Consider the following 19,726-nt stretch of genomic DNA (forward strand, 5'->3'; position numbering starts at 1 on the left):
AAAAAAAAAAAAAAAAAAGAGGGGGGTGGGTCATTACCCTCTACATTTTGATCCTAACTTCCAGACTTTGCATACCATGGAAAATTTCCCTTTGGACTTTGAGTCCTTGCCTACCTCTTCTAGCTTGAAAAGAAGATTGAGTGGTTTTACTTGGGGCGAGAAGAGAGTCTGCACCTGGGAAAAAGAAAAAGGAGAAAACCCCTTCATTCAAGGTTAGGAGGAAGGAAATCGAAGAGGAAGGAGTAAAAACTTCATCAGGGTGAAAATGGTCAGCAGCTGTGCCTACCCGATCACCGGCCACATCTAACCTTCGCACCTCGCCAAAATGTGTAAGTCTGAGTTGCTGCTTCTTCTTCTCTCGGCCTAACAACAGACAATGCTGTGTCTATTTCTTCACCTTCGGCCTGAACCAAGCAGCAGATGCTGCTGTGTTTGCTTCTTCACCTCTCCGCCTAAAACAAACAGCAACCACCAGCCGCCAAGCAAGCAGCAGATGCTGCACAGCAACGGGTAGCAGGCGCTACCGCCCGGCCTCCGTTCTTCTCCGTCGAACAGCAGCGACATCTGCAGGTAGCCAGCGCTATTGCCCTGCCCTTCACTCCCTTGAATCCAGTAGCCAGCAGCAGTGAGGACCAAGACTGCTACGTGCATCTCGAAACAACCAGCAGACAGCAGCCCTGTCGTGCTGTTCTTCCACCCCGTTCGCGCTGCGTATTTCAAACAGCAAGCTGCCAACAGCATTTTTGCTGTTCTGTTCTTCGCCTCCTTACCCAAACAGCACCTGCTGCTGTGTTTAACGCAAAACAGCAGACAGCAAGGGTGCTGCGCACCTTCAAAGCAGCAGCAGCAACACCGTCAAACAGCAGCGCTGTGCTGCCCTTCACTGCTGCACCGATACAGCAGCTCTTGCTGCGTTTTCTGTCCGTTCCCGCCCAAACAGCAGCTTACCGGTCTGCCGTACCTCGACCGCTTTGCCAAACAGAAAACAGCAGCCTGCGTGTTGTTTCTTCACCTGCATTTCGCCTAACAGCAGCTCTTGCTGCGTTTTTGCACCCTCTTTCGACCAAACAGCAGCAGCAGTAGCTGCTGTATCGAGACTGCTGTGTTGCCATCCTGCGAGGTGAGTTCACTCTATTCCTCTACAAAGTTACATACACGATAATGAGAATATGATAATTTAGCCTATAGTCCAACTCTGTGTTTTAAATTTGATTGTGATGGAAGAGGTTACTGTAGGCCTAAACGAATTAAATTTTGGAAAATGGTTACGACCGCTTGGTAAATGCTTATTTAAGGTGCTTTATACTGAGGGACTCTAGTACTCTTATATCATATAACCGGTGATCCTTAGTGGAGTAGAGGGACACTTCTTTAATGGTGGACTCACGCATGGTGTTGATGTTGAACCAATGTTATATATATGCCCAACTTCAATTATCCAAGAATGTAAACAGAATGTGATGAATCTATGGATACGATAGTTGTTTCATTTTATTTATGTGAGGGATGATGTAAGTTGGCGGTAGGCATTGTGATTATTATGTAACCTCCAAATCATCGTCTCACTACCACTCGGAAATAGGCATTATGATTATTGTGTAAATTTCAGAGATAAAGAGCTTATGATCATGACCGACTACATGACTGGTTTAGGTTGATGTCGAAGGTCTTATACCGATAAGTGATGCTCTATAACGTTGATCTATGAGTTACTTTTTGTTTCGTCATAATTAATGGTAAATCGGGTCTCCCCCGTCATCGTCGGATGTCTTGGCTCCATCTCGAGTTATTCAGGATTAATTGTTCACCTTGCATTGTTTAAAGTTACGTTACGTTTATATCTACATATATTGGATTTTTATAGATTATTTGTCTCACCGTTTGAACTCATTAGGCGTAAGCCTAACACTTCTTCTTGTTTTGGTATTGCTTACCAGGTTCCTTTAGCGGCAGGGTACCAAAGGGTTGAGAAGATTGTTGTCCATAAGGGTTATTTTTGTAGATAAACCCTTGGTGTTTTGAGCGTTGCAATTACGGTTGATTCCGTGTTTTTGTGAAGATGGTAGATACACCTGTTCTTAATCTAGGCATAACATTGTTTAGATTAGTAGGTTGTTAATTATCGTCTCTTTTGTTGTTTTGTAAACGCTACGCTTTTCCCCTTTATTGGGTGATTTTATTTCGAGATTTTGTTTGTTGTCAAGTTCTCGGTTGAGTTATAGCTTCCTTATGGTTATATATATATATATATATATATATATATATATATATATATCTATATAGGGGCTGGTTCAAATACTAACCCANAGTCACAACCATCCTATCGAATACTCATTCATAGTTTTATCCATAAAATTTACAGATTAATTTCAAATGAAGACAGATCAAAATCACAATTGTTTCAAAAGAATATTCTCTATAGTTTTCAACCAACAGTTTTATCATCAAAACCTTTCAAACTCAAGAACAATCTATTCCTTTCAATGATTTCCAAAACATCATATCCCTTTTTAAATCMTCAAAACAGGATATCATTTCCAAAACTGTTCTAAAGAAGCAATCCCATCTTTATCCTTCCCAACACAGTTTTTAATACTCACATATATAACAATAACACCTTTAAACTATCAAAATAGTTTTACCATCTTTTCTTCAAAACCAATATCAAAACCCAGTAGTTTATATAACAAAATATAAGGATTTTAGTCATAAAAAACTCACAGTGTATAATCAACAGTACTTATAAAACTCACAGTTTATAATCAACGGTAGTTTAAAAACTCACCTTAACAATCACAGATTTTGCAGTTTAAAACACACAGCAAATCACAAGCTCTTCAAACTAAAGAACCTTCAGCAAAAGTCGAAGACTGAAACTAAAGATTAGAGACTGGCGAGTACGTGATCTGAAGCGATACTCAGTGATTACAAGCCTGTCTACAAATGTGTGAAGACTGCTCAAGCCTCAGCGAATGCTGAAGAGACCTTTAGGTCATTCCAGCATTCAACGATCAAAGAAAGCTTGCTTAGCACGATTGTTGTTGTCTTGTCCTTATACAACAAAGGACAAACCCTTACCCTTATAAGAGTTGGTACAGTACGAAGCCGACTAGTCGACTCTATTGTCCACCAACTTTAGGTAAGGATGTCTGCTCATGAATAGTGTTTTTTATACTATTCACTGTAGCAAAGGACAAGCCTTTCTCTTAAGGCTTGACACGCACTCTAACCCTACCATATTGCATTAAATGTTCATTTAATGCACTAGGTATAAATAGAAGTGTTTCTTTTCCATGCAGAGTGCGCGCAACTCACTCTCTAAACCTAATTCTTACTTCAAGCATTTTCTAGCTTAAGTAAAGGATCTTCTTTTTACAACAATTCTTTTCATGTTTGCTAAGAACTCATGTGTAACCAAAGATTGTTTAGATTGGTTTTTATTATCTTATCTTTCCGCGATGTTTGTATTCATCCCCCCCTTCTACAAACTGCATTACTATTCTTGTAGACCCTCAAGGGACCAATAAGTGGTATCAGAGCAGTGCTTTCTTCTCTCTCTTTCTGTTTAGCTATTTTATGTATTATTTTATCTCTTTTCTTAAATAACTTTATCGCTTACAAATGGCTTTACAAATTACAAACACACACACACAAGACAATGACTTTCTTGCCAAACCTCCACAGTTTGTCCGTGACAATTTTAGTCTCTAGAAGAACCGGATGTCCCTCTTTCTTGAAGGTGTGGATCCTGAAATTCCACATTACATAGAAAATGGATCATATATTCCATTTGCTATTGCTCCGGCTGTTCCAGCAACAACTACGACTGCCGCGATTTTTGAACGGCAGATTCCAAAGCTCCCACATCAATGGAGCGATGAAGACAAGAAGAAAATAGCTCTAGACACGCGTGCTCGGTCTATAATAACTATGTCTCTTCCTGATGAGGTTTATCACTCAGTGATGAAACTCAAAACCTCTAAATCCATGTGGGACATAATTTGTGTCCAATATGAAGGAACCACTCATGTTCAAGAGACCAGAAAGATCAATCTAGTAAGACAGTATGAAAGCTTTCTCTGTGGAAAGTTTGAGACGCTGTCTAAAGTACATCAAAGATTTAACTGCCTTCTTATTGATCTTAGGGCTGTCGGCGGGGAATATTCTAATTTTGAAACTTTAACCAAGTTTCTAAAATGTCTTCCTGAGTCTTGGGACACCTTTTCCATGTGTTTCAAGATGTCCAATGACATGTCCACTATTTCTCTTTCTACTTTATACGGGATTCTGCTTAACCATGAGCAATCTCGTCAACTGAAGAGGAATCTTGTAAAAGATTCTAAGGAAATGAAAAGCTCTCCTTTGGCTTTGATCTCTGAAGCTTCTTCAGTTGAAAATTCTTCTACTCCTTTTGTCTCTTCTCTTCCTCCCATTGTTATCACAGAGATAGACTCTTCTATCTCTGAGGATATTCCAGAATCTGATTTAACAAATTTTGATGAGTCCCTGGCACTCCTGACTAAGTCATTCAGGTGGTTCGCCAGTAAGAGCAACTTCTGCAGATCTCCTCAGCTGTCCCTTTAGGGAAAAGCCAAAGTCTAAAAGAATAGACAAGGCTTCAGCTGTCTACCACAATTGTCACCGGCCCAGACAATTTACAGGTGAATGCAGATCAAAGAAGATTACGACGCCATCCTCTAAAACCCCATCCTCCTTTCAGGACCAAAGATGAGAAGTACTCAAAACTGAAGGAGAAGAACAGGAAGATGAAGAACAACGAGCGAAAGGCTAAAGGCCTTGTTGCTGAAGAGCATGACTGGGCTGAGTCATCCGATGAATCATCTTCAGACGAAGAGGATGCAGCCTATATCTGCTTGATGGGCATAGATGCAGATGAAGGATCTTCAGAAGCATCTACTTCCTCTGAGCCATCTTCTTCTTCTACTCAGGTATGTTTCCTGAATGAACCCTCTTCTTCTAGTCTTTCTGCACTAGATATGCTGATGGTTGACCTTTACAATGATCTCAATGGCAAATCGAAAGTTGAAATGCTTAACGTTGATCTTCAAGAGCAATTGAAGATTTGCCATTCTAAGATCAAAGAACTGACCTCTGTTGAGGAAAATCTTAAAGATCAGGTTATTGTAAACCAAACCATCACTGTTGAACATGAGAATGCTATCGCTGAGCGTGAGCGAGAAATCGCTGAGCGTGAGCGAGCAATCGCTGAACTCAAGGCCGAGAAACTTACCATTGAAGGGTGGTACAAAGCTTCCATCAAGGCCTCTGAGATCATTAACACTCAGATCCCCGCCAAGGTAACGAATGGTCTAGGATTCTCCTATGATCAGGAAGAATGTGTTACAGACAGGTCCATGCTCAAGTTTGGCACCTTCGTCTCTTCTATTCCCAACACTTCTTCCTCTCAGTCTTCTTCTTTTACTGAGAGTCACCTTGAAGGAACTTGTTCGAGTTCTGGATGCAAAGACAAAGGTAAATCCGTTGTCATGGCATCCCTTCCCAAGAAGTCTAACAAGTCTAATTGATCAAAGTCTATTCCTTCAGCTTGTAAAGCTTCTTCTTCTTCAGGGACTAGGAAATCTGAATCCCATCAGAAATCCAAGTCACAACTTAAGGTGAACTTTTCACCTAAGGAATCCAATTCCTCAAAGGTTCCTCCTAGAACCAATGAGAAGGGAATCCTTGGAGCTGGTCTCGTTTCTAGTCTGATACTTCCTGGCCCTAAAGCTACTCTCAGCTTTAGGAGGTGTAAACACTGTGGTGAGAAAACACATATTGCAAGCAAGTGTCCTTCTGCCACCAAAGCTAGTTCACCAGCTAAGGGCAAGAAAGTAACCACGGCTGAGAAATCAACCAAAGTGAAATTATCCATAAAGGCTGCACAAGCAACCAAGGTGAAGAAAACCGTAGAAACCTCTTCTTCAGGCTCAGTGAAGACAACTCCTGCTGAAAAATCTTCAGCTTCAAACGTTGTTGTTTCCCCCACTGAAGCCTCTTCGTCAGGCTCAGTGAAGACTTCCACCGGAACTACATTAGTAGTGTCAGAGGTTGTTTCTTTCTCCACTCAAACCTCTTCAGGTTCGGTGATGCCATCTATTGATGTTGGTTCTTCAGCATCAGAGGATGAAGCCTCTAACAAAGTTGGACCCCAATAGTTGGGTACCAATACTATTCTTATTTTGTTCCTTGCACAGGATGTCAAAGGTATATGGTATCTTGATAGCGGATGTTCAAGACATATGACTGGAGATAAATCCCTTCGAACTCATTTCAAGGAAGAAAGAGGATCTTCCGTAACCTTTGGAGGAAATGGAAAAGGATATACCAAAGGTATTGGTATATTAACCAATGGTGCAACAACTTTCAAACGCGTTGCATATGTTGAAGGACTGAAGCACAATCTTCTTAGCATCAGTCAACTGTGTAATAAAGATTATACAGTTAAATTCTCAAAGAAATCATGTCATGTTCTTGACAAAGATGATAAGGTTGCTCTAACCGGTTCTCATCTAGAGAATATATATATATATATATATCATCAATATGAATTCTTCTCTCACCGAGAATAGCTGATTCTTCTCTAAAGCCTCGTTAGATATTAACTGGCTATGGCACAAACGGCTATCTCATCTCAACTTCAAGACACTCAGCGAGCTGTCAAGAAATGATCTCGTCACTGGTCTTCCTCAACACTCTTTTGCAAAGGAATCTCTTTTCTCAGCATGTGAAAAAGGAAAACATACAAGAGCTAGCTTCAAGTCTAAGCAAATCTTCTTCAATGACTGCACCTCTTCAGCAATTGCATATGGATATCTTTGGTCTAGTCAACGTGCAATCCCTAGCTGGAAAGAAGTTTACACTCGTCATTGTTGATGAGTATGCCATGTACACTTGGGTCTTCTTTCTCAGATCCAAAGATGAAGCACCTGAAGAAATCATTTCGTTCATCAAAAAGATAGAAGTACTAAACAGTGTTAAAGTACGATCTATTAGAAGTGACCATGGCATTGAATTCAAAAACAGTACTATGGATAACTTCTTTGAAGACAAGAGAATCTCTCACAACTTTTCCTCGGTGATAACTCCTCAATAGAACGAGGTCACTGAAAGATGACATCGAACAATCATTGAGGCTGCTCGATCAATGCTCAGCGAATCCCATCTCCCTACTCAATTCTGGGCTGAAGCTGTCAACACCGCTTGTTTCACTCAAAACCGATCGCTGCTCGTGAAAAGATTCAAGAAGACAGCCTATGAACTCTTCCAGGGCTTTTTCTTCACATATTTGGTTGTGCTTGTTATATTCTCAACAATCGCGACCACCTTGGAAAGTTCGACCCCAAAGCTGATGAAGGAATCTTTCTTGGATATTCTTCTGTATCCAAAGCCTTCAGAGTATTCAACAAATAAAGACAAACAATAGAGGAATGTATTCATGTCACCTTTGACGAATCCTCAGTCAGCTAATTCAAAACCCATCTTAAATGATGAAGATGAATTAGAAGACTGGATGTTCTCTCACTATGGATAACCTGAAGCTTCCTACAGTGCTCCTCTCAACATTGAATCTCCTAAAGCTGAAGATGATCCACTCATCATTCTAGTTACAGCTAGTCACTCCATCGCATCTTCTTTAGAGATCGCTGTAGTGCCCATTAGTTGTGTCCCTCCTTCTACTTCAAATATTGATCTATCAGTGAATGAAATGCCTTCAGTTTCTGAACCCGTTTCAGTCCTGAATCTGAGGCTCCTTTGGCAATAGTCCCTATTGCTGAAGAATCTGCTGCTAAAGCCTCATCTTCTGTTCCTAAACTTGCTTATTCAGATGAAGTTCCTCTACAGGCTCAACGATGGACTAAAAGCCATCTAATTCATCAAATTCTTGGTGATCCAAATGCAGGTGTCAAGACACGTCGTGGTCTAGGTAATATCTGTCTCTTTATCAACTTTCTTTCTTTAATTGAACCCAAGAAAATCAATGATGTTATCTCTGACCCTAGTTGGATCCTTGCTATGCAAGAAGAGCTCATTGAGTTTGATAGGAACAAAGTCTGGTACCTTGTCCCACGTCTATCTGAAAAATCAGTGATAGGCACCAAATGGGTCTATCGCAACAAGTTAGATGAAGATAGTGTGGTAACCCGCAACAAGGCTCGGCTTGTTGCTCAGGGTTATAGACAAGTAGAAGGGATCGACTATGACGAAACCTTCGCACCAGTGGCTAGACTCGAAGCAATTCGACTCTTTCTAGCCTTTGTTGTCCATAGAGACTTCAAAGTCTTTCAGATGGATGTAAAGAGTGTTTTCCTTAATGGGAAACTTCAAGAGAAAGTTTATGTTGAATAACTTCCAGGGTTACTTGACCCTAAGTATCCAAACCATGTCTATAGGTTGGATAAAGCTCTTTATGGGTTAAAGCATGCTTCTCGTGCCTGGTATGATACCCTTTCATTTTTCTCATCTCTGAGAAATTCTCTCGTGGAAAGATTGACCAGACCTTATTTATTAGGAAAGTTAAACGTCACATCATTCTCGTCCAAATTTATGTCAATGATATTATTTTTGATTCCTCTAATCCCTCTTTATGTTTGAAGAAAGAATATCAGATGAGCATGATGGAAGAACTAACATTCTTTTTAGGTCTCCTAAATCAAACAAACAGATAAAGGTATATTTATCAACCAAAGTAAGTATGTTCAAGACATGCTGAAGAAGTTTGATCTATCCAACAATTCATCTATGAAAACTCCAATGGCTCCTCCATTCACTCTCAACAAGGATCCAAATGGAAAGCCTGTAAATGTTACTGTTTATAGAGGAATGATCGGCTTCCTGCTGTATCTCACAGCTAGCCCACCCGATATCATGTACTCCACTTGCTTATGTGCAAGATATCAAGGTGAACCAAAGGAATCCCATCTGATCGTTGTCAAACGTATATTCAGATATCTTAAGGGAACTCCTAACATGGGTCTTTGGTACCCAAAAGGTTTAGGTTTTGACCTTATTGGTTATTGGGATAGTGATTTTGCAAGTTGCAAAATTGATAGGAAAAGCACCACTGGAGGCTGTCAGCTTACAGGTGGAAAGCTGGTGAGCTGGACAAATAAAAAGCAAAATTCAGTGTCCACATCAAAGCTGAAGCTGAATATGTAGCTCCTAGTAGTTGCTGTGCCCAAATTCTTTGGATGAAAAACCAGCTGCTGGACTACGATCTTTAGTTTTCAAAGGTTCCTATTTATTGTGATAGTGCTATTGCTATTGCAAACAACCCTGTACTTCACTCTAAGACCAAACATATAGAGATCCGATATCATTTTATCAGAGATCATGTTATGAATGGTGATATTGAACTTCACTTCGTTCCAACTGAGTATCAACTCGCTSAMSTTTTCACCAAGCCTCTTGATGAGACAAGATTTAACATCTTGATCAGTGAATTGGGTATGTTGAACACTAAAGATTAATCTTCAGCTATCAAGAATCACTCAATAAGTGAAATGATTCAGTGCTCTATATCTGACACTGAACATTTGAGTAAAAATATCTAATCTCTCTCAAATATGATTACTCTTCTCTTTTCTAAACTTAAAACCTTCACTGAAGCTTTTCATCTTTAATGACAACAGTTTCAAAAGTTGGTTTTGATGATTCTCTTATCACCGACCATATCTAAGTATATTCTTATACTTCTCTTAAAAATAAAAACGATCACTGAACCTTTTCTTATTAGTGATTAAAACGTTTTTTAAATGCCAGTTTTAGTGACTCTTTTATCACTGGCACTGATGTCTTAAAACCCTCACTGAATCTTTCAATTCAGTGATAAAATGTTTTAAGTGGTCTTATCAGTGTTTTGTTAAACGCTGTATGACTCTTCGTTTTCTTGAAAAAAATTTGTTTTTAAAAGAAAATAGTTAATGAACTGTCTTTATGACGACATTCTCTATTTACTATGTGCGACGCTTTGAGACGCGTAAAAGATTCTGTCATTACGCTACCTCATTTAATGCCATCCAATCATGGATGAGAACTTGGTTTTTTTTCATCATGACCAGTTTCCTGAACCGTCGTCTTTTTCCCCTCTCATATTTCTTCTCTCTCCTCCTACCTATAAATATGAGACTTCTTCTCCACTTTTCTCTTTATGCTATCAAAATTCTTAGATGAACCTTTGCAAGAATTTCTCCAAAGCAAGAATCCTCTAAATCTTCAAAGTTCTTTCGACCTTTTTTCTCTCAAACAACTAAGGTTGATATCTTCTTCTTCTTCTTCTTCTTATTTCTGTTATAAGAAACGTTTCATCTGTTTTAAGAATCTTGTTCTCCTAATACATTAAACAATGAAGGTTATTTAATCATCTCTTTCTTGATTATAATCTTGTTTCTTTATACATATTCCACTTTAAAAACCCTAACTCTTTTTAAGGATTTTTCAAAAGAAGTTTTTACTTGTTTCAAAAACTTTCTCTATACTCTTATCCCCCCCAAAAAAAAACTCTTGGTTTATTCTAACAACCTGTTTGCTCTACTTCTTAATGTTACAAACAGATGACAGCCAAGAACGTCAACTTCTCCATCGATGAGATCTCCATCAAGGCCAACAACCACATTGCCTTGTTGGAGATACCCTCATCCAAGGCTGACTACCAAGAGGTGGCTGACTTCCCCAAGTAGTCGTCATTGGGTTACACTCTCAACCATGAGCCCATCATGGTGAAAGAACTTCTTCAGCAGTTCTGGTTCACTGATGAAGTTGTTGAAGTCGAAGTTAGGCCCAGACGCCAAGCGGAGCAGATCAACTTCACTTTCAACCGCATGGAAATGAGCTTTGGTGTCACCACTCTCAGGTCGGCTCTCCGCCTTCCCAAGGGTCCCTACGACAGCGAACCAACCACTGCCGAGATCATCGAGTTTCTCGACCCCATTGCCTATCAGTGACCAATGAAGAAGGACTCCAACGCCCCTCTGAAGTCCCTGACAAAGATTGAGAAGAACAGGATGTCAGCCGTCTTGCAATACTTGTTTTCTCATTTCATCTAGTGCATAGGTGGAAAAACTGGAGGTCAGGACCAGACCTCAAGGATCGCCTTAACCATAGGCGTATCTGCTATTCAGCGTCGCAATATAAATTATGCTGCGGTCATTTTAAATCGTAGGTTTAAGATAATACAATTGCGATTAAAAGGTGGTTATAACCATATTTTTTTTATATATAAATATTTTTCTTTACTTTTTCATTCTGAGTATATAGGTTTAGTAACTCAATACGTGTGCAATTATTTTCCTATTCGATCTTACTAATACACTGTTTTAATCTTCAACTTTATATATTAGTTGACTTGCAAAATAACCACACAAACTTATAATTCAAGGCTAAACTAATGTTTTAGAATTGTGATTCACTCGCGCTGCATCGCACAGGTATACCACTAGTATATATATATATATATATATATATATATATATAAAATTGAGTATTTCAAAACGTTTGATTATTAAATTATTAGGTCGTCATCCCCCAACCACCGTTGTGTTTATAAGTACGACTTTAGGTATGGGTAACAATCCAAACTTAAATACTTTTTGGTGGGAAATTTCAAAAAATGAAATAATATTAAATTAGTTTCTTAAAAAAGGTAAAATCAATGTTTTTTTGAAAATCGCATTCGAAGATGATAATCTAATTAATATAAATGGATTTTTTGAAACATGAAAAAAGAATGACGTAAAATATTAATATAACTCTATTATNATATATGTTGGTCATATGATCATGTTCTTCAACCTTGATGCATGCTCGTAGTGATACACATGCACGACGATGAGACATGCACATTAACAAAAACAGGGATTGTGCAGATAAAACCGATACCTGTACTTTATATCTGTTCGTGCATGATGTTCGTTGTAGGTGGTTTCATATGTGAATTAGTTGTCAATAAGATGAACATATTTGAATCTTCATGTCATTATTAGATGAAGATCAATTTGAGATATTGTAGGATTTGCAACTCCCAATTAAAATATTTGGGAGTTACATAAGAATGGCTAATGACCTAAATACCCTTATCATTAATATGTAAGTTACATTTTAACCAAACCCAAAGATGCAACATTATTGGTTGATGTGGGTTAGCAAAGTTTGCACAAAATATTGGGTTAGTATTTGAACCACCCTCTATATATATATATATATATATATATATATATATTCTAGTTGCGTTCTTATAACTAGATTTTTAGGGTGTTACAAGTTGGTATCAATGCACTAGTTTAAGTGAACTAGGTGAGGAACTAAGACGCCTAGACTTAAGCTGAGATTGTAAGCATTAATTCGTGAGCTATGGGTTGAGACTCTTAAGATAGGAGAGCTTTAGAATCAATGGAGTTACATAATTCATGAAATTGTTGCGATGGTGTTGAGGATTCTTATGTATAACCTATTCAAAATTCCACTTAGCTAATGCTATTTTGAGTAAGTTGTTGCATGAGCATGCTTGGACGCACTGTTATTACAAAATTATGATTGTGTCGATACCGTAGTATGTTAGTTTTATATATGCCTATATTCTTCCCATTCTAACTCTCTATTACTCTCTTGTACTAAGCAGACTTTATGGTGAATACTCGGAGTAGACGGGATACCTCACCAGAAGGTCATGCGGTAACATAATCAACCGCGGATCAACCGCCAAGAATCACCATCGCGAAGGTTCATCCTAGACAAAACATCTTGGGCGGCGGAGTTGACCACGTTCCCCAGGTCGACCTTGCCACCTCTAACCCCGTAATGGTAGAAGGAACCCCAGAATCAAGGATGATGGGTACAATGATGAACGCCATGAACAGAGCTATGGCCCAACAACAAGAATTCTTTATGAAGTTATTGGAGGATAGAGATGCTAACAATCGTAAGCATGAGGCGGTTGCCGAAAACGTGACTATTGTGGGATCCGGGGGCACCGAAAATGAAATTCCAACCCAGGAATTAGCAACAATTGATGCAAGACAAATGGGAAGGGTCTGCTCCTACAAGACGTTTCTAAGTTGCAAACCACCAGAGTTTGTAGGGTCAGATGATCCCGTGGCATGTATGAACTGGCTGCGAGAGATCGTGCAAGCCTTCCGGGCTTGTGACTGCGATGAGGGACAAAAACCGAAATTTGGCTCCCAAATGTTAAGGGGTGCAACCCTATCGACCGTAGAGGTTACGGAATTAGCCAAGATGAGTTGGGCCACGTTTAAGGAAAAAGTGTTGGAGGAATATTGCAATGAGCAGGAGATGGACCGCATCGAAGAGGAGTTCCGAACCCTAAAGAAGGGAAACTTGTCAGTGAGGGACCACACACGACTCTTCATGGAAAAACTAAATTTGGTGGGACATGTGGCCCCATCGGAGAAAGAAAAGATGAAGGCTTATTTAAAAAGGTTGCCCGCAGACATGATGGTAATGGTCAGGAATTCCAGAGCCTCCACCCTTAGAGAGGCAATCGAAGAGGCAAAGATCATGGAGTCAGTGTACAGCAAAGGAAGAGAAGAGAAAGCGGCTAGCGGTGAAAAAAGGAAGTGGGAAGGTCATCATGCACCTTCCAAGAGACCAAACCATCTCAACAACAACAACAACCGTGGAGTTTATCCTAGACAAGAGGCCAAGTGGTGTCCCAAATGTCGTAGTAAACATCTCAGTCTGTGCATCACCAACCATACTCCTGTAAAATGCTTTAAGTGCGGAAAGACAGGCCACACGCGAAATGATTGTCCAATCAAAGGACCCATCTGTTTTGGATGCAGAGAGCCGGGTCATTTCAAGAATGATTGCCTGAAGTTAAAAGCGGGAGGGGGCCAGGGAAGAAAAGAAATTACATCGAAAGCAGCCGGCCGAGCTTTCCAAATGACTGCCGAAGAAGCTAAGGCATCGACGGATGTAGTGTCGGGTACGTTCGTTGTTAACTCTGTACCTGCACACGTACTTTTTGATTCAGGTGCTTCATGTTCCTTTGTGTCCACTACGTTCCATCAACTTTTGCATACGCCCCCTAGTGCACTAGAAGATGCTTTGATCATAGAGATAGCAAATGGTAGTCAAGTTCTGGTGCGTGAGATTGTTAGGAACTGCGTGTTGGGAATTGAGGGAAAGGAATTTTGGGTAGATCTCATACCCATGGCTATAGGCGGATTTGATGTCATAATTGGGATGGATTGGTTGGCAGGGAACCAAGCGGAGATCTTATGCCCTAAAAAGTTGATCCGAATCCTTTTGCCGGACGGGGACGCAATGCTAGTTTCTGGAGAAGGAAGGAAAAGGAATGTAGTACTCTTATCCACGGCTAAGGCCCGTAAGTGTCTAGCTAAAGGATGCTCCTCGTTCATTGCATATGTGTTAGATACCAAACCGGTTAAAAGAAGAATGGAAGATGTGAATGTGGTTAATGAATTCCCCGACGTATTCCCTGAAGACTTACCCGGATTACCACCCGTTAGGCAAGTGGAGTTCCGAATCGACCTTGTTCCGGGAACCGCTCCTATTGCTAGAGCCCCATACCGTCTGGCACCGTCCGAAATGCAAGAGTTGATGTCACAATTGCAAGATCTTCTTGAGAAAGGATTTGTTAGACCGAGTTCATCACCATGGGGAGCCCCAGTCTTATTTGTAAAGAAGAAGGACGACACCATGCGGATGTGTATTGATTACAGAGAACTCAATAAGGCAACCATGAAGAACAAATATCCTCTTCCTAGAATCGACGATCTTTTTGATCAACTTCAAGGAGCATGTTGCTTCTCAAAGATCGACCTTCGTTCGGGGTATCACCAGGTGTGAGTAAGAGAAGATGATGTGATGAAAACTGCTTTTAGAACTCGTTACGGGCACTATGAATTCTTGGTCATGCCTTTCGGTTTGAGGAATACACCAGCAGTATTCATGGACTTGATGAACCAAGTGTGCCGACCATTCCTTGATAAGTCAGTGATAGTGTTCATTGACAACATACTCATCTATTCCAAGGACGAGTCGGATCATGAAAAGCACCTTCGCGAAGTTCTCGAAGTGTTAAGAAAGGAGAAGTTGTATGCAAAACTCTCCAAGTGCGACTTTTGACTCAAAGAGGTCCAATTATTGGGTCACGTTGTCACTCGAGACAGGGTGAAGGTGGACCCATCCAAAATCGAGGCAATGTTGAACTGGGAACCACCAAAGAGTCCATCGGAGATTCGAAGTTTCTTGGGTTTGGCGGGTTATTACAAGAGATTTATCCAAGACTTCTCCAAGGTCGCTTCTTCCTTAACGGCGTTGACTAGGAAGAATGTGAAGTTTATCTGGACAGAGAAGCAAGAAAATGCTTTTAGAACTCTCCAAAGGAAACTATGTGAAGCCCCGATTCTCTCCTTGCCAGAAGGATCCGAAGATTTTGTAGTCTTCAGCGACGCTTCGAAAATGGGGTTGGGTTGCGTCTTAATGCAAAGAGGAAGGGTGATAGCATACGCATCAAGGCAACTCAAGAACCACGAGAAGAATTATCCCACCTACGATTTGGAGCTAGCAGCAGTGGTGTTCGCCTTAAAGCTTTGGCGGCATTACCTCTATGGTACCAAGTGCACGCTTTTCACTGATCACAAAAGCTTGAAGAACATTTTCGATCAAAAAGAACTAAACATGAGGCAACGGCGTTGGCTCGAACTACTCAAAGACTACGATAGTGAGTTGTTGTACCACCCGGGTAAGGCGAATGTAGTGGCGGATGCTTTGAGCCGAAAGGAGTACGATAGTGGGACGAAAGCCGTGCTTACCAGGATTGATGTAATGTCCAGTTTGATCAATCGGATCAAGGTGGCACAGTCTGAAGCACTTTTGKAGAAAAACCTCAAGAGCAAGGTTATGATGAAACAACACATACTTCTTACGGAGGATGGTCGTGGCTTAAAGTTGTTTCAAGGTCGTATATGGGTACCTAAGGTTGGGGGAAATCGTGAACTGTTACTAGAAGATGCGCACAAGTCTAAATACTCCATYCACCCGGGTAGCACCAAGATGTACCGAGATTTGAAATTGACATATTGGTGGCCTGTTATGAAGCTGGATGTGGCTCGTTAYRTAGAGAGGTGYGTGACATGTTTGCAAGTGAAAGCAGAGCACCAACGACCTTATGGTAGCCTCCAATCCTTGGAGATTCCCGAATGGAAGTAGGAACATATTACGATGGACTTCGTGACCAAACTGCCGAAGACCTTAAGAAACCATGATACGATTTGGGTAGTGGTTGATCGGCTGACAAAGAGCGCTCACTTCTTAGCAATGCGTGAAATGTTGCCCATGGAGAAGCTTGCCAAGTTATACATCGACGAAGTAGTCTCAAGACACGGTATACCGTTGTCAATAGTATCGGATCGAGATAGACGATTCACATCCCATTTCTGGAGCGGCTTACAGAAAGAGTTGAGAACGAGGGTGAAGTTGAGTACAGCTTACCATCCTCAAACCGATGGTTAAAGCGAGCGAACCATTCAAACCCTTGAAGACTTGCTTAGATCATGTGTTATCGATTTTGGCAGGAATTGGGATTCTCACCTACCCCTGGTGGAGTTCGCCTATAACAATATTTATCATTCCAGCATAGGAATGGCACCTTTCGAGGCGTTGTACGGACGAAAATGTAGAACTCCAGTGTGTTGGCTAGAAGCGGGTGAGAAACAGTTTGCTGGTCCCGAGATTGTTCAGGAAACAACCGATAACGTGAAGTGTATTCGGGGACGCTTAAAGGCGGCTCAAGATCGACAAAAGAGTTATGCAGACAAGAGAAGCCGACCTATGGAATTCCAAGTGGGCAACCGTGTAATGCTAAAGGTGTCCCCTTGGAAAGGCATTACCCATTTCGGAAAGCGCGGGAAGCTAAGTCTCCGATTCCTTGGATCGTTTAAAGTCCTGGCTAAGGTAGGACTCCAAGCTTACAGATTAGAATTACCACCTGAAATGGCCGGAATCCACAACACATTTCATGTGTGTTACCTACGTAAGTGTTTGGCCGAAGAGGAAAGTGTAATACCACTTTCGGAAATTCATGTAGATAAGGACAATCGGTGCATTGAAGAACCGGAAGCCATCTTGGAAAGAAAAACCAAAGTATTGAAGCACAAGGAGATTATCATGGTTAAAGTTCAATGGAAGCATAACCGAGGGTCGAACGTAACGTGGGAAGCGGAAGAAGACTTGAAGAGGCGTTACCCTCGCCTTTTCGCATGAACGAAAATTTCGAGGACGAAATTTGATCCTAGGTGAGGATGATTGTAACACCTGGAAATTTATGTCTTTTTTTTCCTTTACTCCAGTCGCGTTAGTATTCCTTTTCTCCACCTCCGTCTCGTCTGCTTGGTAAGCGTGTTCTTTATCGTTATATTTTTATCTGCATACATTGAGTTAGACCCTCTTTGTTATTTATTTATGTGCCTCTAAGAAAAAAAATTAAAGGGATAATGCATTATTATAAGCCTTGGATTTGAGTGGGTTATTAAAAAGGGTTTATTGTTTAAAAAAAAATAAAAAAAGAGGGGGGGTCATTACCCTCTACATTTTGATCCTAACTTCCAGACTTTGCATACCATGGAAATTTCTCTTTGTACTTTGAGTCCTTGCCTACCTCTTCTAGCTTGAAAAGAAGACTGAGTGGTTTTACTGGGGGGAGAAGAGAGTCTGCACCTGGGAAAAAGAAAAATGAGAAAGCCCTTCATTCAAGGTTAGGAGGAAGGAAATCAAAGAGGAAGGAAATCAAGGAGGAAGGAGGAAAAACTTCATCAGGGTGAAAATGGTCAGCAGCTGTGCCTACCCGATCACCAGCCACATCTAACCTTCGCACCTCGCCAAAATGTGTAAGTTTGAATTGCTGCTCCTTCTTCTATCGGCCTAACAGCAGACACTGTTGTGTTTGTTTCTTCACCTTCGGCCTAAACCAAGCAGCAAATGCTGCTGTGTTTGCTTCTTCACCTGTCCGCCTAAAACAAACAGCAACCACCAGCCGCCAAGCAAGCAACAGATGCTGCATAGCAACGGGTAGCAGGCGCTACCGCCCGGCCTCCGTTCTTCTCCGTCGAACAGCAGCGACATCTGCAGGTAGCCAGCGCTATTGCCCTGCCCTTCACTCCCTTGAATCCAGCAGCCAGGAGCAGTGAAGACCAAGACCGCTACGTGCATCTCGAAACAACCAGCAGACAGCAGCCCTGTCGTGCTGTTCTTCCACCCCGTTCGCGCTGCGCATTTCAAACAGTAAGCTGCCAACATCATTTTTGCTGTTCTGTTCTTCGCCTCCTTACCCAAACAGCACCTGCTCCTGTGTTTAACGCAAAATAGCAGACAGCAAGGGTGCTGCGCACCTTCAAAACAGCAGCAGCAACACCGTCAAACAGCAGCGCTGCGCTGCCCTTCGCTGCTGCACCAAGACAACAGCTCTTGCTGCGTTTTCTGTCCGTTCCCGCCCAAACAGCAGCTTACCGGGCTGCCGTACCTCGACCGCTTTGCCAAACAGAAAACAGCAGCCTGCGTGCTGTTTCTTCACCTGCATTTCGCCTAACAGCAGCTCTTGCTGCGTTTCTGCACCCTCTTTCGACCAAACAGCAGCAGCAGTAGCTGCTGTATCGAGACTGCTGTGTTGCCATCCTGCGAGGTGAGTTCACCCTATTCCAATACAAAGTTACATACGCGATAATGAGAATATGATAATTTAGCCTATAGTCCAACTCTGTGTTTTTAATCTGATTGTGATGGAAGAGGTTACTCTAGGCCTAAACGAATTAAATTTTGGAAAATGGTTACGAGCGCTTGGTAAATGCTTATTTAAGGTGCTTTATACTAAGGGACTCTAGTACTCTTATATCATATAACCGGTGATCCTTAGTGGAGTAGAGGGGCGCTTCTTTAATGGTGGACTCACGCATGGTGTTGATGTTGAACCAATGTTATATATATGCCCTACTTCAATTATCCAAGAATGTAAACAGAATGTGATGAATCTATGGATACGATAGTTGTTTCATTTTATTTATGTGAGGGATGATGTAAGTTGACGGTAGGCATTGTGATTATTATGTAACCTCCAAATCATTCTCTCATTACCACTCGGAAATAGGCGGCGGCGGCGGCGGCGGTGGTAGTCGAAAAGATGAAAAGGATTGTATAGAATATATATATATATATATATATATATATATATTATAGCAGTATAAGAACTGGATAGTAACTAACCATGATTTAGTTTTGCACTCAATTTTTGGCTAACTAGGGTTTTGAAATCTTAGATTTTAGAATACTGTTTAGCTATATGACACAAGTATTATCTTTATAGGATGCTGTTTTTGGTATGCTTGATAAAGGTTTTAATATTATGTCATTTTAAATCGTTGGATTAAGATAATACAATTGCGATTAAAAGGTGGTTATAACCATATTTTTTTTTAAATATAAATATTTTTCTTTACTTTTTCATTCTGAGTATATGGGTTTAAAAACTCAATACGTGTGCAATTATTTTTTTGTTCAATCTTACTAATACACTATACTAACCTTCAACTTTATATATTAGTTGATTTGCAAAATAAGCACACAAACTTATAATTCAAGGCTAAACTAATGTTTTAGAATTGTGATTCACTCGCGCTGCTTCGCACAGGTATACCGCTAGTGTGTATATATATATATATATATATATATATATATA

The 19,726-nt window shown here is 40.7% G+C and overlaps 1 protein-coding gene across 1 annotated transcript; it reads left to right on the top strand.

Annotated features, from left to right (window-relative positions):
• Positions 1 to 16,641: 16,641 nt before the first annotated feature.
• Positions 16,642 to 17,262, top strand: LOC112506146. The gene has a single exon (XM_025110172.1). It carries the CDS (start codon positions 16,642 to 16,644, stop codon positions 17,260 to 17,262), a length of 621 nt encoding a protein of 206 aa, XP_024965940.1.
• Positions 17,263 to 19,726: the final 2,464 nt, after the last annotated feature.

The sequence above is a fragment of the Cynara cardunculus genome (genome assembly GCF_001531365.2).
Source record: "Cynara cardunculus var. scolymus isolate 2C chromosome LG 2, CcrdV1, whole genome shotgun sequence".
Taxonomy (NCBI): Eukaryota; Viridiplantae; Streptophyta; class Magnoliopsida; order Asterales; family Asteraceae; genus Cynara; species Cynara cardunculus.